The sequence below is a fragment of the Amphiura filiformis genome, chromosome 4 (genome assembly GCF_039555335.1).
Source record: "Amphiura filiformis chromosome 4, Afil_fr2py, whole genome shotgun sequence".
Lineage (NCBI taxonomy): Eukaryota > Metazoa > Echinodermata > Ophiuroidea > Amphilepidida > Amphiuridae > Amphiura > Amphiura filiformis.
The window spans coordinates 78,100,725-78,127,621 of NC_092631.1; the positions used below are offsets into that span (position 1 = coordinate 78,100,725).

Sequence of the window (26,897 nt, forward strand, 5' to 3'; positions counted from 1 at the left end):
CGTCTACCCTTAATGGACTAAGAATCAGAATAACCAATACGAAGTTTGGTTTTAACCCTATATCATGTCATGGATGATATGCAAAATATTGGACCTTTCTATCCGGGGGAGGGTCACTTCCAATATAAATGGATATAGGTGTAGGGCTGACACTTTGACCATAAGGGGCATTCGGTGAGAGCATAATATAAGGGGTCATTGGGTGAGAGCACGGGTTTTGGCATTTGGTGAGAGCGAGAGACACTGTTTGGACCTAAATTAGGAGGCATTGGGTAAGAATATGGCTTTTTTAATGGGATCTTTGGATGAGAGCTAAAATAAGTAACAAAATCAGTCATAAAATGAAAGTTGCTGTTCAAATTGGAAAATAAGGGTCTTTGGGTGACAAGTGGAATGGAAAAGTAAGGGATTTTTGGGAGACAGAGCATGTGTACGAAAAAAATATGGGAGTAAAAAATACTTTGGGTTGAAAACATATTACGATCTGGTCCAAAGGAGGCCAAAGGAAACATTTTGAAAATTGAGTTACTATAATTATTACCTTATACAAACAATTTGCTATCTATCATAAAATGAAAACACAAAGGTCTAGCTTACTTAGTTTTAGAGTTACGAAGTTTTGTGATGTCCATTTACTTATGTATTTTATTGTTTTTACTCCATATTTTTGCCTCTATCTCAATTTCAAATTTGCCGCCTTTGGTCTCCATGGACTAGATCGTGTCATATTTTAACTAGCCTGTGTAACGCCAGAAAATTCCAAGACTTTACACTCAATAGAAACACACTTTAAACAGACACAACTCTTAATGTATTCTTGCAGGTTTATGTCAAATAACAAATACAATGTATGTTTGAATCAATTGCATTAGTTAAAAATCATTATAATATATACTAAGTTCTCTGGGCTTACAGGATGAACAAATTTTAATCTTTACCCAGAGCAGCCAGCGCACATAAACATGATAAACGTTTAAAAAAACTCTGGTGACTTTTGTGATAATAGCATGACACATTCAAAGAACTAAGTATAATGATTTTCATCCCTATGTGACTTTGTGCATTTGTTATAAATATGCAGTTCTGATGCCTTCCAATAGGAATGAGATGATCATCATTCGAACCTAATACCTATAGATTTAAATCTTCCGCTCTTCTCCATCGTGCCTCCGAGGCTCAGTTGGTTAGAGCAACATACTAGTATTACGAAGGTCACCGGTTTCAACATTTATGTGTGCTGGCTGCTCTGGGTAAAGATTAAATTGTTCATTTGCATTAGTTCTTCAAATGTCAGAAGGAAGAGACATGTCAACTGTCCTAAATTACTTTTTATTGAAACTTACTTTTTTTCTTTCTTACTATCATCAGAAAATATTTCATAAATATTTTTTCTCACAATACTTTTTCGTTGGTTCATACCACCACTAGCTAATTAATCTGTAACATAACACCAAAATCAGCCTCTCGCCCCAAACTAGACTTTTATTCAAATCCAGGATCTGTGGTGACCTTCACATTTTCATAGCCAGGACCCGAGTTGCAAGCACTTCTGATCATCCACTCAATTTGAGTCTCAAGCACTGACAATTTGTGCCATTATCCATTTTAGCCAGGATGTCACCTCTTTTAGGTAGTTTGATGAGACAGGTACCCTGTTCAATCCATGGTAAATCTCAGCTGTATTGAATTTACATTTATTTGCTCCATTGCATTCATACCCACAAAATTCTGCCAGTGAATAGAACATGACTTTAGTGTGTTCAGCATATAATTGCCAAAAATTATTGTTATTTGTTACTGCATGCGTCAATAAAGTCCCAACTTATGCCTGTGTAAATTCACATAAGGGCTTGGCAGTCAAGCATTATGCAACGCATAACTTGCAAAAGTGTTGGAGTCTCATTTTTTTGCTAGTTATAAGCCGGGCAAACTGTCCCAGCTGTGCTTTGTATTGAAATGAGGATTCTTGTATATTCATGAGGAATGCTTTAACTGCTACCTGTCTTATAAATAACGCACAGCATTGTGTGTCTTTGCATTTATGCAAAAGATATCACAACTGCGCCTTGAAAATTAGGCTGTAACAAATGCAGATAAGAGTGGACATAGCAATTTCATGTCTCACACTTTGTGGGACGATTGTTTTCACTGGCTGTTTTCATGATATGCATTATATCTATAATCCAAATCTGCATTGCCTAAATTAACATTACCTAGTATATCTGTAACCTTTCCAGTTATCTCCTTTTACCTCCACCACTCCTGCCAAAACCACCCCTACCACCTCCTTTCACTCTTCCACCACCAGGACCACCCCTACGGCCACCACCACCTCCCCGACCACCACCACCACCACCACGACCCCTCCACGGCCACCACCGCCACGGCCACCTCCTCCACGGCCACCTCCTCTACCACCTCTGCCGCCCCCTCCTCCAAACCTACCACCCCCTCTATGCCCACCCTTTTTACCCCTGGAGTGTTGTAATTGTGACTTTCTCTTCTCTTTGATTTGGCGATCTTTCAATATTGATTCTTTGGTACGCAGGTCACCTTCAGCTCCTGTAACAAAGGAAAAAGTAGGAATGAATGTGGTTACAAATACCTTACACAGGAATGTCTATGAAGGTATATACTACACACATATTCAAGGGCTTTTGAGACAGAAATACTTTGGACATGCATTCTCACATAGCTGAACACAAAACCGCATGCTCTATCTGAACCTGACATGTATATCCCTTTGCGCACTTAAGTTTGTTTGGCTTATAATAGGTGACAATGATTCATTTTTTGCTACAGTGTGCGACAATGAAGTCCTAACTCACACGTTTGTGCTGCGCCCAACTGCGTGCACGCGATGCTATATCTATACACGGATGTTATGAGTCTTCTTATTTTTTCCGCCTATTATAAGCCAAACAAACTTTAACTATAGGGCGTAACTGTCAGATTCCAATTAGGCCAAAAAAATAAATTGTTTGGTTGCCCTTCCAAGACAAAAATTTGGAGGGTCGGTAGGTTGATCCCTTTTATTTTTCATGGGTTCTTCCTTCATTTTTCCTCCATTTTGAAAAGGCTAGTATTGACAAATGCTTGATCATTTTACAGTAAAAAATTGTACCGTTTTTGGACTGAATTTAAATGGAAATACTGCCTGTTTTTAATCAAATATGCATTTAATAAATAAAATGAGTGAATAGCAAATACCGTATTGTTTGTAATAAACGCTCCCCCTCTAATAAACGCCCCCCTCCAATTTTTCTGTGAAAAATTGACAAAAAATCCATGCTATATCGTGTGAGTAAGCTTAAAACTGGCATCAGTCAGTCAGTCTTGTCAGGGACGATCGGTAAATTGCATGGACAAAACCTGTTATGACTCACACTTTCATCCATTCCATTGGCTAATTATGGCAGAATTTCACCAAATTCTTGCTTGATGATGTACTTACGGGTGTAATTTTGATTTATTTACCACGAAAATGATATTTTCCATGGGCGTTGGCATTAGTATAGCCGTAAATCCATTCTTTATACAGGAGCACCATCGGGGCGTTTATTACAAACAATATGGTATCAAATGTCCTTGATACTGTCCTAATGTAAGTTTCTTCTATAAAGGTGATTGAAAAAAAAAATCTGACCCAAGATTTCTAATTTTTGCGGTCAGTCGCTGGGAGCAACCAAACATATTGTTTGGCCCTATCATACATTTTCAGACATTTCCTGAAATTGGTGCCAATGTGACTCCAGCAAAATTTAACCAAATTTGCAAAGTGATTTTTCCTTTTGACTTGTTTCAGCCCAAAAATCTCATTTTGGTCCATTTTAGCAATAAAATATCAAATAAAATATCAAATTTCAGAGCACATGCGTCACAGGTAAGTAATTTTGATAGCGGGTCAGTAGGGCGACTTTGTAATTTATAACTTTGCCCCTTTGGAAATTTTGGCCTGTACGCCTGCTACCGAAAATTATTTCCCATTCTTATTCAGGTGGTGTGTTTTGTCCAGAATCTACACAACTTGATTGATTTCAGCTATACATTATGAGTTGACACAATAGTGGATAGTCATATAAGAAAATGTGCGCTGCCATGCAGTTGTGGTCTGTCTTTTTAACTTTTGCATCTCTACTAAGGAGAACTAATTAAAAAAATTAAGCATGCAATATTTGTATTATAAAATAGGTGTGTCCATGTCTGTTTTGAAGAATAAGTTAGGCTCAACATGGACTCGTTCCTTGACAAATATCTCAGCTACGCTACTGTGCACAACTCTATCATTAAACTTCTTTGGACGTTTCAACATCTGTATCATCTTTCATGGATGCCATTGTGGCATGCTTCATCTTATATCACAGGACATGTCATAAACTTTACTAACCTCCTCTAGCGCCACCTCTGTTGCTTTGGCTGCGCTGCCAATAATGCTTCTGACCCAAATTTCCACCCATTCGCTTTTTACCACCAGTCTCTTCCTCGCTATCGCTGCCACCCTGAGCATTCAGCTCGTCCATCTTGCTTCTCTTCAACCAGTCTTTGTAACTGAATTAACTTGAGTTAAGAAAAATTCTGAAAGATGTCTTGGACATAATTATTTTATGAAATATATGTTCTGATATGGCTAATTTGGTAACAAACACCTGCTCAGATTTTCTCTCATCCTGCAAGTAAAACAATTGAATGAATGGTTGTTTTGTCACTGTTCTGTAGATATACAACCTGTACATGATTTTTGCCTACCTCGTAAAAACAACTGCCTCATCTTTATATTCTGGTGATAAAAGCGTCACATGTGAGGTTCTGATTGTACAGAGGTATCTGTGGTCCAATCAAAAGCATTGTGTGGCCATTTAATCATTGGGTTATAAAAGAGGTTGGGTAGTTTTTGGTGAGGTGGTTGAAACTCATACATAAGTGTCTGGCTACAACCTGACACAAATATGCCTCAGTATATTTTGCATATTCAATACTGTACTCTGATACTGCCTTATATTAATTATGGAGTACTTATAAAAACATGTCTTGCAAAATTACATTTGCTCCAAAAAAGGGCAATGATAACCATGTCACTATCGAAATCATTCTGCACTACATCACTGTTTTTCAAATACTGGTAAAAAGGATACATATCTTTCTTGTAAGACACTGGTATATATGTGCCACTTTCAGTCTTGAACTTTTTCACCGTGTCTTTTCCACCGTTTTGACCAACATACTTCTTCTTCTTTCTATCCCTGGATATAAAATAATAAGACACAAAATAAAGCAATGTGCACATTTGACAAAAATCATAACTATAACTAAAACACTGTTAGTAAACTTTGGAACTTTTCATTATAGTTGTCTAGGTACTTGTTTGTCTGAAGTGGTTGCTACCCATCTACACCTGGCATATAGCTTAAGGCACTTCACAGGTTATATTGCTATCATAGTTTGATCTGTTATCTGTCAGTATATAGATACCATGACAATAACATATCGATCGACTTTCATGTGGTGGTAAGTACTACAGTCCAACCTCCTTTACCTGGACATGATGGGACCTGGGGATGGAACCAAGCAATGGCTGGATAAGTGAATAATGTGTAATTTTAATTTTAAATGTCTGACGTGCTTATTGCCCCCAACAAAAGATACCTCAATATTCACTACTTGCCCGGTTCCGCCATTATGTATTATGTGCAAGGAGAGCCGCGAACTGACATCACATGAAAGGGATAATTACATAACTTTACACACAATGTCATATGACTGCTTTGACTCTCATTTATGTGTGCTGCCAGTCCGAAGCTCTCCTTGCACATTGTGCGTAATGGCGGAACCAGGCAAGTAGTGAATTGGGTAATAACACAAAGATATTTGAGTGCAGTATACAATATACATATGTCCTTCTAAATGTCCTTCTAAATGCTTCAGAGCCTGCAATTAAGGTGTCAATGCATAAAAAAATGGCCTGATAACAGAGCGATCCCTATAAAAGAGACCCGCATAAAGGACTGTAGCTACGAATATTAGTGAAACCTACCATTTCAGTTTACTCTGCTGCTTCCTCATTGCATCAGCATCATCCTGCGTCAGATCAAGAACAGCACCCTCTGCTTGCCTCTCAAATGCACTACCAATACTTAACCTGTAAGTAACAATGAGGAAGAACATGATCATATTTGACACAAAAGTTAACACCAGACAACATCACTTAGCATAGAGTCCAAAGTTTTCCGTTTTACGGAAAACGGAAGAAAATCACGGAATCGGAGGTACAACACGGAAAATGACATTTTTGTATGATGTGACAAAAATTGTTAAAAGACAAGAGAAGTAAATGTTAAAAATAATCATGAGTTGTGTATGTTGATTTTTATGATAAATATACTGTTTAATAATACTGAAATAAAGTTATATTGCCAAGGCATGAATCCCCTATATCCCTCCAAACATCGTAATAATCGGCCTATTGTCGTGAGAATATTCCAATCAGAGCATATTGACCGCGATATTGAACACTTTGTTGTTACATTAATATCATTGTTTGTACATTTTAGGCTTTATTCATGACACGGATTTACAAATTTTACAACACGGATTATAACACGGAAAATGAATTTTAGAAAATGGTAAACTTCGGACTCTAACTTAGCATCAGTGTTCACTTAGAGGTCGTATGTCACAATTTTTGTCCCAGGGAAAATTAGATAAATTAAATTCTGTATTACACTTTAGTCAATTTGAGGAATTTTTGAGCCAAAATTGGCCCAGTTAGCACCATTTAGTATTGCAATACATAACATGAGGTGGAAAACACAACCAAACAAGGATCGTTTCGCAAAAGAAGTCAATATAAGTATTATATTTATGATCACTGCATAACCCATGACTAAAAGCAATGATCAATTATACAATAATGCTATCAAAAAATCTGGTAGAAACATATCAATCAACATGGTTGTGTCATAATAAGCTAAATATTCTAACAAACTAATTATCCCATTTAAGGTTACATGAAGAAACGTATAAAAAACGTATAAAAGACGTATAAAGTTGTTCTCTAAAACCACGTTTTCTCAGCAATCAAATATCGCAGTGAGTCAAATGTTGGTGAATGGATGTATCTTTACATTATTTTTGTGTGTTTATACAAATTTTTAGAATCCGTTTGAAAATCCTTCGTTTAAATCATTTTTACGCACCGTGTTCACAAGATCAAAAACGCGTTCCATGCAGTTTTTTTCAAATGTTCGCTCCGTATAAAACCACGCCGAGTGATTGTTTTCTCCTTTTTTGTATTGTACTACAAATCAACCAAAGAAATAATGTTGCCATGGGAAAGAACCAAATACAGTACCGATTAAATTTTATTCGCCCGTTTTGGGGAACAATTTTCGAGAATCTTGTACCACAAAACACTGTTATGTTACATTATCAATATCCGGATTGTGGAACGTTAATTTTGATTTCTAACTGCCTACATTATTTCTCAAATGCCTGTCGCTTACTTTACCATTTGAATTTCACTCCAAATTTAAGCTACTTTTGCAAAAAATGAGGTTTTTCGCCATCGATACCTCCGACATTTACAGCGGTGATGAGCTTGTTTATCATAAGAGCCTGTTATGCACTATTCCATAATAGTAAGTTTGAGATCAATCAATTTCATATGTCCCTCAGTGGCTCAATCGGTTAGCGCGTCGGACTCACGTTTGAATTTACAATACAATAGTTTTGACCTGGAAAACTTTGGTACGTGTTCGAGTCCCTATGTGGTCCATTCCATTTATTTTATTTTATTTTTCTCTCACTTTTTTCTTTTTTCTTGTTCGTTTTTTTCTTTCTGACTGCAGCGATTGATTGTTTTTGCCCGTTTTTTTTTCATTATATAACTCAGGAATTTTTATGCTGTACTAGTCTAATAGGGGCGGCCTATGAATATATTTTTACAAATTAGATTAACACAATATTGGTTGTTGGTTTTGTTATTGTTGTTGTAGTTATTGTTGTAGGCCTATATATTGCATGATCAGGGTATAAATAGGCCTACTAGGCATATTACAGCCTATCAAAGCATTGATTTATTTCACAACAGATATCATCCAGGATAATTTTAAAAATTGAAAATTTAGAAAATCAAAAGGAAAATTGCCGAAAACGGCTGCCCACAATCAACCGCCCCCCATCAGCCCATATGGTCCTATCATGGTCGCCCCCTCTCTATCCCTGCAACATATAGGATGACTCACAAGCCACAGTTTGTCCGTTTTCATTATTAACTTACGCCCCTCTGGAATCAAGCCTTGAAAATCAATTGTATTTAACCTTAATAGATAAATTCAGTGGCATAGATTTCTTTTCGTCCAATACACGCAGCAACAACATGGGGGGGGGGGTGCTTGTCTGGACCATCCCCCTTTATCAAAATATGGGGGGCTGCATCCCCCTAGCCATGGGATCTACTATGCCTATGGTCAAAATGATGGACCAGTCATATATGAACTCACATGAGCATGTGAGCATGTGAGCACCCGGAGATGCAGTGCAGACACTCAGAAACTGCAAAAACTGCAGAAAAAACACATGTAGAACAAATTTGAGGTGCTCAATATGAAAAAGATAACGACCATGTTCTTGCTGCAATCCAATATTATCAGTACGTTGTGAGTTCTGATTGTGTTAGTCATTTTATCAAGGTCCTTCACATCTGTCACCTCTCTCCAGCGTGTTTATGCATGGAAGGTAAACAGACTGTGTAGGATATATTATGACATTACCCTTCCCCCTCCCACCAGCATATAACCAGCTTGGTTGTAAAGCTTTGATAAAGAGGCATGCCATCTGGCCTGTGTACAGAAAGCAGAAATTTGGACAACTATTTAGTTACCACAATATAATTGCTTTATTTGGTGCATGGACGAAAAAGATAACAGACTGTGTACAAGCAGTCAAAGTCTCAGCATCAACCGATAATGAGAGCGGATTGTTCCAGGAAATGCAATAGGCAAAACTGCTACGCACTTATATTTTTACGGTCTATCGCATAATCGCAGAGGCATACAATGCTCTATCTATACGTGAAGGCACGCAACGCTGGTGTGATTGTTAGACATGGCACAATCAAACAATCGGCCCTCATGAATATGCGAGAATTCACAGCATACAATATACAGGGACTTTGACTGTTGATACATGGTCTGCAGTAGTCTGTGATTCCATGTGTTAGTAACTGGATAGTTATCCAAGCTTCTGCTCTCTGTGTGTACACATGTATGAACCTTTACCATTATAGTTTGACTTACCCCAGCTCTGTTTGTCTATCTGATGGTGTGTGTGGAATGAACCCTTTACCATTATAGTTTGACTTACCCCAGCTCTGTTTGTCTATCTGATGGTGTGTGTGGAATGAACCCTTTACCATTATAGTTTGACTTACCCCAGCTCTGTTTGTCTATCTGATGGTGTGTGTGGAATGAACCCTTTACCATTATAGTTTGACTTACCCCAGCTCTGTTTGTCTATCTGATGGTGTGTGTGGAATGAAATACTCCTCATCTCTTACAGCTTGTTTCTTATTTGGTTCATACAACCCATCAGATATAGCCTTTCTCTTACTGCCGGGCATTACTATTGTACTGAAGGCTTGCTAAAGAAATTTATACAACAAAAGAGGTTCACAGACTAATTAATAGGGAAACAAAATACGGTTTCAACATTTTCACCATCATAACATACTTGTAAGGAGCAAACAGAATTAGTGATCCTGTCAGGAAATCAAACCATAGATGAATAAATAATCAGATAGGAATTTTCCATGCCTGTGCCCCCTAGGCGTATTAGAATTCAGCTGAGGCCGGTACAGCGTTCAGACCGGGCGACATCGCTTATCTTACGTGCGAAGTTTCTTTTGTGTACGCTCGCGCTGTTTGCGCTATATTTGAGTTTGCTCACACTGTACCTGACTTAGCGTCGATCCCCACGGGCAACATGTCATGTTTCCGCGGTATGAATCAAACACAGAATCCACCCACCTATGACTCGGTAATCCATTCATCAGACCGTCGGATGACCCAATTTCCCGCTACCATCAAAGCCAACATCAGTCAGCATTGAAGACCAGTGGATGCTGATTGCAAGCCACCAACCTCCACAATGTAAGTCGTGAGAACTTTGTTTATATTTGTACTTTCTTGATACAGAACTTTTGGTTTGCAAAACATGTGCCTTAACCAGCGGGCAGCCCCATACTTCAAAATAAAATACACTTTTCATGGTAATTTCCAAATTAGAAAGAACTTTCATTTTATGGTTCTCGACAAAAGCGCCGCTGCAATGCCTCCACTTTTACGCTAGTCATTTTACCAAGGGCGATTTAAATAAAAAAGAAGAATAAAAAGGTTCAAGTAGTGATGTCAAGTGTGCTGACAAACTGCCCTTGTACTCATATATGCCAGAGGTGTTATAGACACATGAATTCTAATTCAACACTTTGTCGGGGAAAAGATACGACAATCGACACATGTTGACACTTATAATGAGATCTAAAATGCTGAAAAAAGTTGATGAATAAGCTTAAAATCACGCCGATATGAGTTACGATCGGCGACTTCCGGTGCAAATACTTCCTGGTTCGTTCTACTTCCGGGTTTGGATCAACTTCTGCAGGTAATTTTTGACTTCCTGATGAAAACATGATCATACGGTAAGCTTATTTGGACAAAATAGCATTTTTGATATGTGTCGTAAAAAGTGTCAAAAGGGACATTTCGGATAAAGGGTCATGTCGACGATAATACGACAATCAATAACACCTTTATCATATGCACACACTGTGGGATTAGGTTAGCATGCACAATTCAAACAAATGCACCCACCTCCACTTCAACCATGGAGCTTTGTTGCATGGCGGCCATCTTGGGTTCTTCCTCCTTCTCTTCATCCTCATGTTGTTGCTTGGCTTTCCTTCTTTCTTCCTTCTGACTATTATATTGCTTTATGGCAAATTGATGCTGCACCCGTTTGGCAGCCATCATGACATGACCCTGGTGATCTGAACGAGTCTTGAATTCAAAGACGGTCTGAAAACAGAACAAGTATGCACAGTATCTCATATTACACACACAAACTATAATTGAAGACCGAATTAAAAAGACTAGTTTGCGTATGACGTCCTGTCAACCAGACCAAAAATGCTGTACTGCGCAGGTCAGCATCCAATCATGTCGCGCCTTTGCCTTGACGTCAGACACAAACTAGTCTTTTTAATTCGGTCTTCAATTATACCAAGAGCATCCTGCACAATCAGTTACATTAAGATGAAAACATTGATTATTGGCTTATTCATTGGGTTCTTCTATTTGAAAACAACACCCTCACTGTGGAAATGGTGTGCATGATTTTGAAATTCCAAACAAAATTATCTACTTTTATGCCAAATAGTGCAAAATTCCACTGATTTTTTTATAAATTTCAACAATTTTCAGCTGGAAATTCACATAAAACATGCACACATTTCCAGCTGAATTGACCATAAGGGTGCAACTAGAATTGAGATGGTAGTGAAATCTACTACAGCTACAGGTGGTGTGTAGATTTCAAATGGAGTAAAGAACCATACTTTAATCAGCTCGTAATCGGCGGGGCCTTATAACATCGCGGATTGATATAAAAATATTTTAGTTGGAGAATTGTCTTGTGACCTCTCACCAGAAGCATCTCTAATTATTAATTCAAGTTCTATACTCTACTTTCTTTAAAACACAAAATAAAGATCAGACAGGTCAACTATATAATAGCACTCTCAACGTGTCTACTTTTCGGCGTAGTGGTAAAAGCCTAATATTTCACGCCTATTACGAGCTGATCAAACTATAATTAGTCACCATAATTAGCATGTAAATACCCGCATATATGCAGTCTCTTGTTCATCCAGTGTCATCATGAAATCTTCACCCCCTTTATGTTCAATTTACTTGAATATTACTAAAGTAGATAAGAGGACATACACTTTATATAAGCTGTGCAGTCTGGATCTCTGGCATCAAATCTTTGAATATCCATTATAAGTTATAATGATAAATTACAAATAAACCTGTCATATCAAGACAGGGATACTCACTGAGCGAGGTTTGTAGTTCTTGATACCATCCACTAAATTGGCTCTCTCATTTTCTTGGAAATCATCATGAATACCTGTTGGACACACAACAAAAATATGAATGTAAAGTGTACAGATCAAAAAAACTTTTTTCAAGAGAAGACACTAATATTTGTTCACTTAGAATTGGCAAAAATTATTTGGTTTTTGTAGTCAATAAAGTGCAAGAAAAAATGAGATGTTGATTTTTTTTTAATTTGAAAAAAATCACACAAAAATTAAAATTTTGTATTCAAAAATATATGCATACAAAGTACTTTCAATCTTAAATATAGATTATGAATTGAACACAATTTTTTTGCTGGGCCTTAGACCATCCAGTGTGCATTGTTGACAATGATTTCTTAATCCTACGCTTCTTTACTCTTCTTTAACAATTTTACTTCAAGAAGTAGTACTATCCAGAACAGGGGTCCAGTTCACTAAGCATTTTAGTTAAACTTTTACTAGATATAGATGTAACTTTGTAAAAAGTAGTAAATCCCATTACTTACAAAGGGTACAGATCGTTAAATCATTTTAGTAAAATGGATTTTACAATGTGTTGCATGTTACAATTGATTTTGAGACTTGCTAAGCTTTTGTTAAGTTTAGTGAAATGGATCCCTGATCATTGAATAACTATCTTACCAAACACTGGATGAAAGGCTATTTCTGATTGGTCAAACTCCTTAATTCTCTTGATGCTAGCTGTGGATGGATTAGGTCTTGATTTGAGGTACTGCTTCATAGCATTCTCACAGGTCTTATGCAGTCCATCAAGCTCAACAGGATGGATCTTGTGATGTAGATCGATTACTTCTTCATTCTCATCAACGACCACTTGAGGAATGCGTCCCAGCAAACCATCATCTTCTGCAAACATGTCAATGTTAAAACTAAACCATTTAGATAAAATGAACACAAACTTTGGTATAATTGACTAGATTATACTCATTACTAGGCTTGTCAATAGCCTTTTTTATCATAATGGTCTCATGAATTCATAGGCACTTTTTACACAGAAATAGCAAGATAATTGGTCATGAGTATATCATTATCCATGCCAAAATAAAAATAGACTTGGTGGAATGTGATCACAAATTCACGATAGGTCCTTTTTTCTCACAAGATCAATTTATTCCTTTAGTTATAATGCCAATTTTCCATCTCAAATCATAATGGAATTTTGAACTTGTAAATTAGGCAATTAATTTATATATATATAAATATGCAAATAAAATGTGACAAAAATGTGTAAAGCACCAGCACCCATCATGCACTACCACCCTTTCAAAGTTGACTTTAGATGATAGAGTGGGTAAAGAGTGAAACCATTCATCCACCTACACTTTGTTTCACCTTGAGTTGCGCTGCACGTATGCCAACAAACCAACCTTGTATGTGTTTGAATCAAAGGACGTTTAAATACATTCCCACATTGCACTATGATTGGGAAATTTGATCAATGTAACCTAATTTTTAAGGCAAAGTCCCCATTGCCACACACACAAAATGTTAATTTTAAAATTGCAGCCAACCAGCTAATAGTCGAGACTCATCAAATTAAATTTGATTTTCTTATTGAAAACATACATTTGTCCCACTGCATTAATTTTATTCATAAGTTTCAATGTTTTGAATGTTAAATAAAAGGATGAAAACACCAGATATGTGCACACAATCCCAATTCAAGGTATGGTCAGCTGTGCCACATGTGTACAAAAGGCAGCTATACCAAGGCCAGAAACCCCATTGGGTTATGGGAATGTATTTAAACATCCTCTGTATTTGAATACAACCTGCAGGATTTGGTTAGCATTTGGTTACCAATGCACCTGTCACTACCAACCATCCTCACATGACATATCGCTGTAGAGGCCAAATATGGTGCAAATAGTAATCTGCATTGAACCAATGTCAATTGCTAACATACCTTTTGTACTATTTGGGGCAGCATATTTGACACTTCTTCCTAAAAATAAATGAAGATCTATTAAATAAGCCAATTCATCTGGACCAATTATGGAGTATGCTGTACCAGCTCGCCCTGCCCTAGCAACACGACCTAGGAAATAATGAACAAAGAGAGAGATATATGATGAAGACCATTGGACAAGGAATAGAGGAAATATAAGGGTAAACAAAAATGATGACAAAATAAAGAAAAAAAAACAGTAGAAGATAAAAGAAAAAAATTGCTCTAGCATCATAACTAGAAACACCAATTTAAAATTTCTTCTTGAAGACAAGCTTATGATTATATATAAATATGTTGGTGATAATTGACTTAGACAATTCAACGTAATCTGCTAAAACAGATGATAATAATGCTGAATACACCTCTTGATTGTTTTAAGTTCATAGAGATTATTCTGAACTTGTGCACATGAAACATGTACATTATCTAAGAAATTACAATAACCTTGCTTAAATTAAATACGACGGACCCTTGGGCCAAAGGGCAGTGGAAATCACTGTGGGCCCGTAAAATTTTGTCGCCAAAAGTCAGCAAAACAGACTCAATGCAATTTCAACATCAACCCATAGCATTACCTGCTGCTGATTTGTGTGTCACAAGTCTTGTGAAATGAGCTATTCTAGCCGAAATCTATACACCCACCATGGAAGACAAAACCTTAACCTCCTACACAGAGTGTCAATTTCAAAATGTAGTCATCAATTCAGATAGCCTCATTTGAAATTCACACTCCCTGTGTGGAAGATTAAGGTTATGTCTTCCATAGGGAGCGAATGGATTTCAACTGGAATACCCCAAGGTCACAAATTGGACCAGTGTAACATTAAAATTTGACAACTTGAGTTCAGGCTCGTAGATATCAAACCTAAGAGCCTGAATGGCCCTTGTAGATGTTGGCTTACTTTAAGCACTATCAGTATTCTCCATCGAAGTGATGTAATAATCAGATTAACTACCATAGCAATAGGGTAAAACAATTTTTGAATATATCACACTTCACTAGTATGTTCATGCAGTACCTCTGCATTAAACCATATCATGCTAATCACTCACACCTGTTAAGATTAGTATCTTTGAAAAGAGCGGAATTGTATTCAATCTATGATTGCAGACATACACATGTGATGAGTGCAACCTGCTTGTAGTGCAGCGCGATATATTCAAATATTGTTTTACCCTGCTGCTATGGTAGTTATCCGATTATTATGTCATTTCGCCAACATATTGTGACCTCATAATACTTACCCACTCTGTGAACAAATAATTTTGGCTTGCCAGGGAAATTATAGTTGATGCAATTATCTAAGAGAGGGATGTCAATACCCCTAGCAGCGATGTCTGTCACTAGCAGCACATTGGTTTTCTTGCAACGGAATTTGGCTATGTTGATTTTACGAGCTGTTGCATCCAAGGAGCTGTAGATGTATGTGCAGCTGATGCCTGCATGGAGAAGAACCTAGGATCAAAACAGACAAACTCTCTTAATGCTATAGCATTCAAGATTTTTAAAAGTCCATGTTTTTCTTCTAAATATGAAGAGCCATCTTTAGAATCACTGAACCAACTTGTTTGTACTCATTTTAAAGCATTTTTCATACTGATTCCAAATATGGTCATGAAAATGTCTAATTCTGAAATTTTCTAAATTTATAAAGAAAATTGGGAACTTGTCGTCTGCAGTGGACACCTGTGTATATAGAGTTAAACATAGCTTGAAACATTCATAGCTGTGTGTGTTTGTGTGTACTATCGGCACCTGTGCCCAAGGCTATGAACAGTAGTGCATTGAAATAGCCTGGTTATACAGCGAATCTTTTTTGCGTCATGCTTCGGAAAGTACTCAAACAACCAAATTTGTTTGATCCTTGGATCAACCAGGGATACTGCTTCGATGCTTGTTATTTTAACTATCAACTAATTACTAGTAATCAGAATTAATGGTAAAATTTGTATTGGTCAGTATCATTACATGCAAAGATTCGTGTTATCATAATTAACAATAGTCAATTAAGTAATTTAATAAATAATAATGATCGATTAAGCATTGACGGTTGATCGAATGATCAAACAAATTTTGTTCTATTGCCTATGAAAATTGTCTACCAAAATGAAGCCTGTTTCAGTTTTCATAAACTTACCACCAGTTTGATACAAAATGTATAGTTATGATGTTGTTCAGAAAACAAAGAGTCACATAACAAATCATCATAACCTGTAACTGCATTACATATTTCAACAAATTTGAGTGACATATTCTGAGTATACATACCTCTTTTACATACTCCACATGGTGTTTCGTGGCTAGGAAGACAACGGTAGGCTCATCTGCTTTGACAACTTTTTGAAGCAGATGTAATAGCACAGGCAGCTTGTCATTGCTACGAGCATAGAAGAATGAAAGCTGGAAAAACGCAACAATGTAACAATGTGTAAGTCCAACATGGTAACAGCTTTGGTAAGTTTAGACATGGAAGAAAGAGATAAGAAGGAACCACAACGAACGCATTCACTTTGTCCACTCCCTTTACCGACATTTAGTTGACATTGTTATTCATGAGGCTTTACTTTGATCAATACCCCGCGTTAAATAGGTGATTAGTATTGTATTCCATGTATTTGCATGTCTTCTGGAGCGCGTGTGAAGGATGATTTGAACTAATGACCTTCCGTGCAAGCACCCTATAGGATTTTCTCTGGTGACGTGATCATCGGTCATTGATGGCCTACATCTTTTTCTTCCATTTTGCCCAATTTTTCCGAACTTTGATGACTTTTTTCTCAGAGTTGGCAGTCTTTGGCACTGAAACGAGTTAGCTAGTTACAATTATACACATATAAACTATTAAATTAAACAGGTTTTATGAACCGGACTCAACCGGAACATTGTGCATTATTTAAGAACATTTTACATCTATTTTTTTCATCGAAAAAGTCACCAAAATCTTACCTTATTTGCTAAAGATGAAACTCAGCAAAAAAGCGGCCGATTTTGATTACCTTTTCGATGTTTTATAGGACATTTTCTACACAACACGATCAAGAAAACAGTTTGACTGTAGATCCCAAAACAAAGCTACTATACATGTTCAGAGCATCAGTGAAATTCCATAATCTTACTTCTGGGTAGCGTTTGTTTGTTCGTGGATGGGTTTGTTATAAATTTTTTCCAGTAATGATTTCGCCAAGCATCGATCATGCGGTAAATGGATCATACATGAAAGAAAGTACCATTGATAGCTTTTTCTTTTCATGCGTCAATAGATAAGCGGATTAAAACTTGGCCGATCGAAGTCGTTGTGGTTCCTTCTCATCTCTTTCTTCCATGGTTTAGATAAATACCATTTACAATGTGTTTGCCAAATGCCAAATGCATTTTCTGGTCTCCAAAAATGATATAATTATGACTTATGTCATTGTTATTCTTTCCACATAAATTTTTGTGCAGATGTTACTATGAATTGAGTGCTTCACTAACTCTAAACTATACATATACTATAGGTCAACTGCACAGTTATGACGAGATACTGTGTATGTTAATTCTGTTCTCTATAATGCCCTTTAACCTTTTTCCATACCTCCCAACAGTTTGAAGTCAGTAATGTTCAAATGGTTCATGACCATTTCCCCATTTTCTCTAAAAATGAAGGAAGAGATAGAAATCACTATAGTCTGTCTCGACTCAAGTTGAGAGTAACACCATAATGTATTTGCAGTGGCAGCTTCGAATCATGTGTGCTAACTTAATCCCACAGGCGTACACACACGCATAGAAGGCCCAATTTTCCGTACACTGACGACGCATCCACATAAATGCACCAATTTGTATCTGCCACTGCAAAATCCAACATGGCGTTACTCTCAGGTTGAGACGAGACAGACTATAGGGCATCTTTTATACCTTCAGGTGTTCAGATATCTTATTCTCAACATCAAGCCGTATCAAGACTGGATCCTGCAGCCCGGCTCTAGCAAACTCCACCAGTGACTTAGGCAATGTGGCTGAGAACAGCAACGTCTGTCTTGTGTCTGGAAACCGCTTGATGATCTCACGTAACTGCTCAGCAAATCCCATTTCAAATAATCTAAAAGTAACAAGTGATGAAAAAGATTTTCTTAATTAGAAGACGTACTTAGAAGAAGATCTAATACTGTTACTAAGTGTTAGTTATCTAGTAATTTTACACCTAATAAACAGTTTGTTTGGCAGGTGCTCCCTACAAACAACATCAAATACCTCATCAAATACAACATATTCTATATACTTGAGTTGAAGGGTCACCTCTACCAATACTATTAGTTATTAGATGAGGTTGGGTGTGATACAATGCTGTACGGGCAGCGAGCATAATCTTGGTCAAAAATCCAGTTACTCCCACATGGAATAAAGCAATTGCTATCGGCATAACTGGATAGCTGTCCAAGATTCGGCTATACAAATTATACCTACAGACTCTGAGACTAGATGTAATTCGTATCACACCCTAAACTGAACCTAATAAAGATTTTACCATACCCATCTGCCTCATCAAATACAACAAATTCTATAGACTTTAGTTGAAGAGTCACCTCTATCAATACATGCATATGTACATCTTACCTATCTGCCTCATCAAATACAACATATTCTATAGACTTGAGTTGTAAGTTCATCTGCACCAATACATGCAGTATTCTACCAGGGGTAGCTATATATCTTACCTATCTGCCTCATCAAATACAACATATTCTATAGATTTGAGCTGTAAGTTCATCTCCACCAATACATGCAGTAATCTACCAGGTGTAGCTATCAAGATATCAGGGTTCTCATGTAATGCAGCAAATTGATCCTCCATCCTATCTCCACCCAAAATCACCTCAGCTCGAAGGTTGGTATATCGACCAAGCTTAAATGGAGAGGAAAAAAACAGATCTGAACTAACCAGAAGACACATCACAATTTTGGCATAGTAAAATGATTGGGAAAAGCCATTTTTAATACTTTAAAATTTAATTTTTATTCCACAAAATAAGTATTTTTTTGCACACCAAACTAATGCATACACGCCATGAATATGCAGATCTATCCGAAATATCCATAGGCCGAGTTTGTATGCAAAACTAGGAAACCCTGTGGATTATACCCTGGCAGTGGACATGTCCCATATCTACACCTATGAATGACTCACTTTTCAAATTAATTTGAAGCTATTTGGCATCCTTAGATAGTAGACAGAAGTAGGCTAAAAACTGCAGACATCCATGAATGTTGCATGGGAGTCTTATAGGTGATGTGAAGTTTTACCAAAACAAATAATTACGCTTTGAAGTACCATATTCATTACATTAACTCCCAAGGGCACTTAAGAAAGTCATTTTGGGTGGGTGCTTATTTTTTATATTGTTTACATAATTGTAATGGTAAAAAATGGCCCAAAATATGGATTTTATGTGTTTTGTGTTTGATGGTTGGATCCTGCACCTGATGGAGGATCATGTGTATTCACCAGCGAAGTGTAATGTGTAATCCGATTATCACCATGCCAACTGGATCACGCTTTTGAGTTCTGTACCACAATCGAAATGATAACAACACAAAGTCTATGGCATGTACCATCAATTCCAAAAGGTAACTGGGTGGGCGCTTATTTAATATTCAAATAATTCTGTCAATAAAGTTTTCAGCATTGCATCATATTTAATCTGTCACTATGACTAAACATATACCGGTATATAATAATATATATGCTATGTCACAATATTGGGATTCTTCAAGATTGACCCATGTTTTCCAAAGTAATACCAACTATCCAGTTTTACCTGACACTCTTAATTTGTAGTTTTTTGATATCCAAAAAAAATCACCTACCTCCTTTGTAAATTTCAATGTCTGCAGCGCAAGTTCCCTTGTGGGTGATAAAATGAGCGCCCTCGCCCCAGCTTGAGCTGACCTTTGTTGTAGTTTTTCAAACATCGGTATCAGGAATGCAGCTGTTTTGCCACTTCCAGTTCTGGCCATACCTACGACATCTTTGCCTTCCATGACTACAGGGATGCACTAGAAACACCAATATTAAAAAGGTTTATTTATACATGGTACGACCAGAATAGATGTGTTCAATGGGTAATAGCAAGAAAATAATAAAAGTAATATAGTCCAACTAAAATATTGTGAAGATCTCTTTCAAGCAAAGCCAAAACTCTAATTTCTAGAAGACTGTATCAATCACTGACATTTATAGAGTGCCAAAAACAAAAAAGAAATTGCACTACTTAAGGCGCTATGAACGAGGTACAAAAAGCAAAGAATAAACAATGATGTATGTCCAAGTTAAACAATAATTTTCATACATGCTAACAAAATGATTGGTACTCATCAGTTTCTAGTGATTGTGGACAAGACTGACACATCAAAATGCAAGATAAGAGTTAACTAATTCATGTTATGGAATCAAAATTTGGTCATAAAACACTCTGTATAATACAGCAAAGCAAATGACACACACAATAACAGAAACACAGCTATCTTTTGGAATTTGCAGGAGAGCATTAAATAGCTCTTCTGGAGCCTACAAGGAGAGCTGTTTAGAACATTTACAATAGAATATAAGGAGAGAATGGTCAACTAAGAGCTAAAAATCAATCCCTTATATTAGATTTAAGGAAAGCAGTAGAGAGCGATTCCTCTCGCTCTCCTCAAAAGGCAGTCCTTGCAAAAAGGCATCTAAAATCATTTAACCGCCTTGTCATATTGCACCAGATTTTTGTATTCTGTACTCAGTTTTATTTTAAAGCAACTTGAAACTTTAATAAGGACAATTCACCTACAAATTTCACAAAATAACCCCTGTGAAAAAGAAGTGTCAATAAGGGATACTTTTGGTAAAATTTGTTCCAAGATAGCGACATCAAAAAGTAATTTGAGCCCTGTGATGACATAAAATAAAGAACCCAACTTTGTGTTATAGTTGCATGTGAATACAAACTTAGGTACATATAGTGAGTATGGTAAATTGAGTTCACTTGATCTACTTGATATTTTCTTACCTTTCGTTGAATAGGTGTTGGTACTTTGTAACCTTTCTTCATTACACCTCTGTACACTGGATAGCAAAGCCCTAGATATAATGATAAAAGATATTAAATACCGTACTGTTAACAATTATAACTACTTCATGTACAAGCACAACTGCGCCACACTTTGTAAACTTTCTTCATTACCCTCTGTATACTGGCATTCTGGATAGCAAAGCCCTACATATAATGCCAAAAGATATCACATACTGTCACTGTACATTGTAGGCACCCCAAATATTTCTCCTAAGCTTTTATTGATTTTCCGAATTTTAAAATTGGTATGCTTTAAAAAGTGTGGACTACCTGCTATACAAGTCTTACCCATAGACTGAAAGCCACCAGACTTTTTCTTCTTGCGGTTTTGTTCTTTCACAAGTTTTCTTGTGTCTGGTTCTGCATCAGATGTGTAGCCATCTAGTGAAGGAAAACCAGCAGACAAACCCTACAAAAATAAATCAATTACAACTTAAGGTCAATTTTATTCAGAGGCATATGAAATCCCTAACCCTTTGGTTACCGCAACTTTCTTTAAATATAATATGTAGAAATCTCCTTGTTGGAAAAAATACCAGTACAAATATTTCAAGAATGGCTGCAATGGAAATAGTCCCATTGATCAATACTTGTTACTTACACATTACAAGCACAATGTTTAAATGATCAGTAGGATGGACACTTCAGCCTAAAACGGTATATGTGGACTCATTTCGTACTTCTTTAGCAAGTGTGGGCTGGATTCTGGAGCATTTAAAATATAGTTATTCCATCCCGCCGGCACTGTCAGTGACTGTGATCAATACAGAGGACCAGAGGTAGTTGGTCATGCCGATTCAGGCAATAAAATGCCTGCATTAATTTAAATTGCCTGTGTTGTAATGCAAAAAGGTATCAACTTCAATTACAAAGAAATGTGAAATCATGTTTCCAAGCAGTTTAATTTCATTCACTTCTTAAGATCATATGTATGTTTCGTTTTTATAAATTTTTAAATACAAAAATTTGCCTCAGTAGACTGCTGAACTCATTCTTCAATGATTGTAGTTACGGTAGTCATTTATAGGTCGTTATATCATTTGAAGACCGAGTTCTGTTCTTATGATACATCTTCCAGGCAAGAATGAAAGTCCACTTTTGACAAAAAGCCTGAAAAACAGTGTGGAAATGACCAAAATGGCCCTAAAATGGAACTGAAAATGAAAGAAATTGCAAAAAGCCTGAACTTGGGCAAAAGTTGATTGCGATTTGTGTTTTTTATTTGGTGGAAATCGGTTAAGAAACAAAAAAATTTAACGGTTTTTCCCCAAAATCTGAGGAAATTGGTCAAATCTTAAGGATTTAGGCAGGTGAGACGAGTAGCCCTGCTCTCAAAACATTATAAATTATAATCCTTGTAGTTTTTTGAACAAGAAAAGTGCAACTTCATTCTTCCTCAACGAATCGCAAGGGAAATACAAAATATAAAAGCTATAAAGACAGGCACACTGAAAACATGTTTCGACCTCAGTACATGCATTTTCCTATTCAGCGCCTGCTTAAACTCATTTTCTTCATAAAATGTAAGTTTTAAAGTAAGTGGGAAAGGGCATGGGGTTTTAGGGTTAGGATGTGCACATCATTATTTTGACACATTAAAATGTCAGAAAGTGATCCAAATGAGAAATATTGGTGTTTATTCTGGTGATCTGGTCAGTCTCCAAACCAAACAACCAGCATGCAGCAGAAACTTCCAAACGTTGTAAACTTTAAAGATTATTATCTCTTCAAGGGAAGCAGATTTTCAAGCAGTTTTCGCCATTGTGCTTATCTCAGGCTTTAATTTGACATATAATTATTTACAATTCGGAAAGAAAATAATTTTGGGTGTCATTGCCTACATGTACTTACTTGCCACAGACAATCCATATAGGCCTAGGTATGCTTACTATGCTAGGTGAATTCAAATTTGCCATCAAACTGCATCATTATATCAAATTAAAGCCCTTGAGTAAAGAAAGCCAAAACTGAAAACCTTTTTGTCACAGCACTTTCTGTAGCAAAGTTACATCTTGTCAAAGATTGACTTTCATCAAAAAGATTCAGCTAACAAAACAGCATTTCGGTGGTGTTTCTAGATCTTAGTCTCATGATGATAGCAGCTTTTCTATGTGGAACTGCTATCAAAATCCCTCTAAAATTCCATGTGCGAGTGTCTCATCACCATAAAAAATCATATATTTGGGTCAAGTGAAGTATAGACAATATATTTATGTAGGTTTTTCCTTGACCAGGCTGTCCAATCTGTTCTTTTAAATTTCTATGTATTTATATGTATTGTGTTTGGGCCCCGTTCTAGGCGTATTTGGCTGACTAGCAAGTATGTTAACTAAGGTAGATATGCCCACATTGCCTATCATAGAGGGCTCTTTCAACACCCAACTTGTGACCACAGAAATGGCTTAACTGTGTAATCCCCATAGGAAAGTACAAAAATTTGAAATTTGGATACCAGAAACTTTACGTAGAAAGTCAAAAACTGTTAATTGGTATACCTTGATACAAAAGTTATCATACATGTATGTACAGTGATAGTAAGATTTTTTCAAATAAAATCGCTTTTGTGTAAAATGGATCGCCGTGCTGAAAAATGCTGCATTACTTGTTTTTTTGTACAGTACGGTAATTCATTGTAAAGGTACAGTCGATGATGGTCACAGAATTTGGGAAAAGACATTTGCCTATAACTTGCTAATTTTTGTCCTACAGACATGGTTGACCCCTCATTTTTTAAGTTAAATAACTCACCTTTCCATATAAAACAATTTCCACGTGAAATATCCTACTTGAAAATTTGATGATCACACCTAACTAGTCACGATTATGGCATTATGCACTTTCAGTTTCCCACGCGTTTGAACGGGAATTGGATTGCGTACTTTTTCAATGTCTAGTGAGCAAATTTTTTCATTATTTTGAGAAAATGATGTCAAATTTTCTATTCTATATTGTTTGGTAATAATGTCTTTTGCCAATAGTATGTTTAAAGTTGTAATTTTGTGTTTTTGATCGCAAAGATCGGATATTTTCGCTCCCGATTCAATTCTGAACCCTTCGCAAGGGTGCCGATTTCGCAGAACTTTGACGATAATTTTGCCTTTTTGGACACTTAAATGCTTTCGATCCTTAATTTTGTTTCAACCGAGTCTTAAATTATCAAGCACAATACAGTTGGTACCACCATGGCTCGAAAAAGTGGGGAATTTGGGAAGCTCATTCCCAGGAAATGTTGGTGTTTGGAGGGAAATTCTGGTATTTGGAGGGAAATTCTGGTATTTGGAGGGAAGTTGTGTCTTTTTTGCATATAAAACATGTTATAAATTGTGGGAAATTCAGCTTGCTTCCCGGGAAATTAACATTTTTTCGAGCCCTGGGTACCACATTTATATACATTGATGAAATTTTAAAGATTTTTTTTCAAGTTTCTAACCGGCGCAAATCGTTAAGTGTGTATTTCCCATTGACATCCAAAATGGCGTAAGCCAGTCCTCAATCGGAGTCAATATACATAATGTCATAGGTGAATTATGTACGTCATCCACCAGTGGAGCTCCTGCGCCCCTCCGCAGAACTTCCGGTAGTGGATGTTCTGCGCTCGGGGGCGCAGAGAATCCACTGTCGGAGTTGATGCGCTCGGAAGCAAAATAATATATTTTCTTATTATAATACTGGTGGATCATTGCTGTGCTCGGGCGCAGAACATCCACTGTCGGAGTTGATGCGCCCGGGCGCAGTCCCTTATATGTAACAGTGGATCATTGCTGCGCTTGGGCGCAGAACATCCACTGTCGGAGTTGCTGCGCCGGAAGCAAAATAATAGATTTTCTTATGATAATAACGGTGGATCATTTCTGCGCTCGGGCGCAGAACATCCACTGTCGGAGTTGATGCGCCCGGGCGCAGTCATGTAACGGTGGATCATTGCTGCGCTCGGGCGCAGAACATCCACTGTTGGAGTATCTGCGCTCGGAAGTAAAATGATAGATTTTCGTATTATAATACTGGTGGATCATTTCTGCGCTCGGGCGCAGAACATCCACTGTCGGAGTTGATGCTCCCGGGCGCAGTCCCTTATATGTAACGGTGGATCATTGTTGCGCTCGGGCGCAGAACATCCACTGTTGGAGTAACTGCGCTCGGAAGCAATTAATATATAATAAGAAAATAATTTATTTAGCTTCCGAGCGCATCAACTCCGACAGTGGATTCTCTGCGCTCGAACGCTGTTACTCCGGCAGCGCAGCAACTCCGACAGTGGATGTTCTGCGACCGAGCGCAGCAATGATCCATTTATAGTTATTATACGCATGCCTATTATAATAGGCCTAATACTAGTTATTATACGCATTAGTGCTGTAATCGATAAGCTTTCTGGGTATCGATACATTGTATGTCGGGAGGCAAACATCCGACATGTCGATACTATTATCGATACTCACGCAGTTTGAAACACGGATTTGAGTTTACCAATTTTATTATCAGTAAGTTCCAGAAACAAGTTAACAACAAGTGTATTGAAGCCTAACAGCTAAAACTAAATTGGGAGACGGTAATTTGAGTATTTGACGGTAATTTGAGACCTGATTTGAGATAATCTAAGCATGTGTGCCATGTCGTTTGTGTATCGATACTGACATTGAGTGTTTCGACATGTCGGAAGTCTATGTATTTTCCGACTATCGATACTTACGACAATCGATTACAGCACTAATACGCATGTATATTTATTAATATAGGCCTAATAATAATGTGTATTATAAAACTCGACTCCGACAGTGGATGTTCTGCGCCCGAGCGCAGAAATGATCCACCAGTATTATAATACGAAAATCTATTATTTTACTTCCGATCGCAGCAACTCTGACAGTGGATGTTCTGCGCCCGAGCGCAGCAATGATCCACCGTTACATATAAGGGACTGCGCTCGGGCGCAGCAACTCCGACAGTGGATTCTCTGTGCCCTCGAGCGCAGAACATCCACTACCGGAAGTTCTGCGGAGGGGCGCAGGAGCTCCACTGGTGGATGACGTACATACATGCATAGGTACGGCGTATATAGGACTGGCAAGCGAGTCTACACCTAACTAAGGTTTGCCTCTCAATCAGTACGGTAGACATGCATAATTATGGTAGGTCTGAGAACTGAGTCTAGATTTTGTTGGTTTTACCTTTGATTTAGTTGGATATTCTGGCTCTGACTCCAGCCCACTGTCTTCAGCTTCATTCCGTTCTTCAACTGCTGGCTTCTTTTTCTTCTTCTTGCTCTTCTTTTTCTTCTCTGAAGACAACGCAGGTGATGATGACATGACTGGTTTACTTTCAATTCGATCAGCTGACTTAGAAGCATCAACAACCTTCGCATTTACAGGTAAATCTTGAATAGCGTCTGGCTTGGTAAGCTTACTCGGTTCTGTCATTTCTTGGCTCGGTTTCTTTTTGCTTTTCTTTCCCATGTTCCCTAATTATTTTTTAAGCAGCAATCGTAGATGGAAATAAACAATCTTTCTAATGTTAATTAATGTAATGTTGAGAAAATTATCCACTTAAACTGATAGTTTACGACCCGATTTCCACCCTGCAAGATGTATTAAAGTCTTACGAATTCTGCGATTTCCACATGTTTGTGAGATTGACCTTTGTCTTTGACCTGTCCTGTACAGCCGGATGTGTATAACAAGTCAAATTTAACGTTAGAAGTAC

The 26,897-nt window shown here is 37.3% G+C and overlaps 1 protein-coding gene across 1 annotated transcript; it reads right to left on the reverse strand.

The window, feature by feature from the left end:
* Positions 1-806: 806 nt before the first annotated feature.
* On the reverse strand, positions 807-26,829 carry LOC140151457 (ATP-dependent RNA helicase DDX54-like). The gene is made up of 17 exons (XM_072173804.1): positions 26,366-26,829; positions 21,486-21,606; positions 21,135-21,205; positions 19,957-20,145; positions 18,807-18,994; positions 18,007-18,190; positions 16,378-16,509; positions 15,354-15,564; positions 14,064-14,195; positions 12,779-13,003; positions 12,110-12,183; positions 10,866-11,069; positions 9,495-9,637; positions 6,032-6,136; positions 5,133-5,240; positions 4,388-4,548; positions 807-2,562 (listed from the first exon to the last, which is right to left on the reverse strand). The coding sequence occupies exons 1-17, from the start codon at positions 26,648-26,650 to the stop codon at positions 2,291-2,293; spliced, it is 2,805 nt and encodes a 934-aa protein (XP_072029905.1). The 5' UTR covers positions 26,651-26,829; the 3' UTR covers positions 807-2,290.
* Positions 26,830-26,897: the final 68 nt, after the last annotated feature.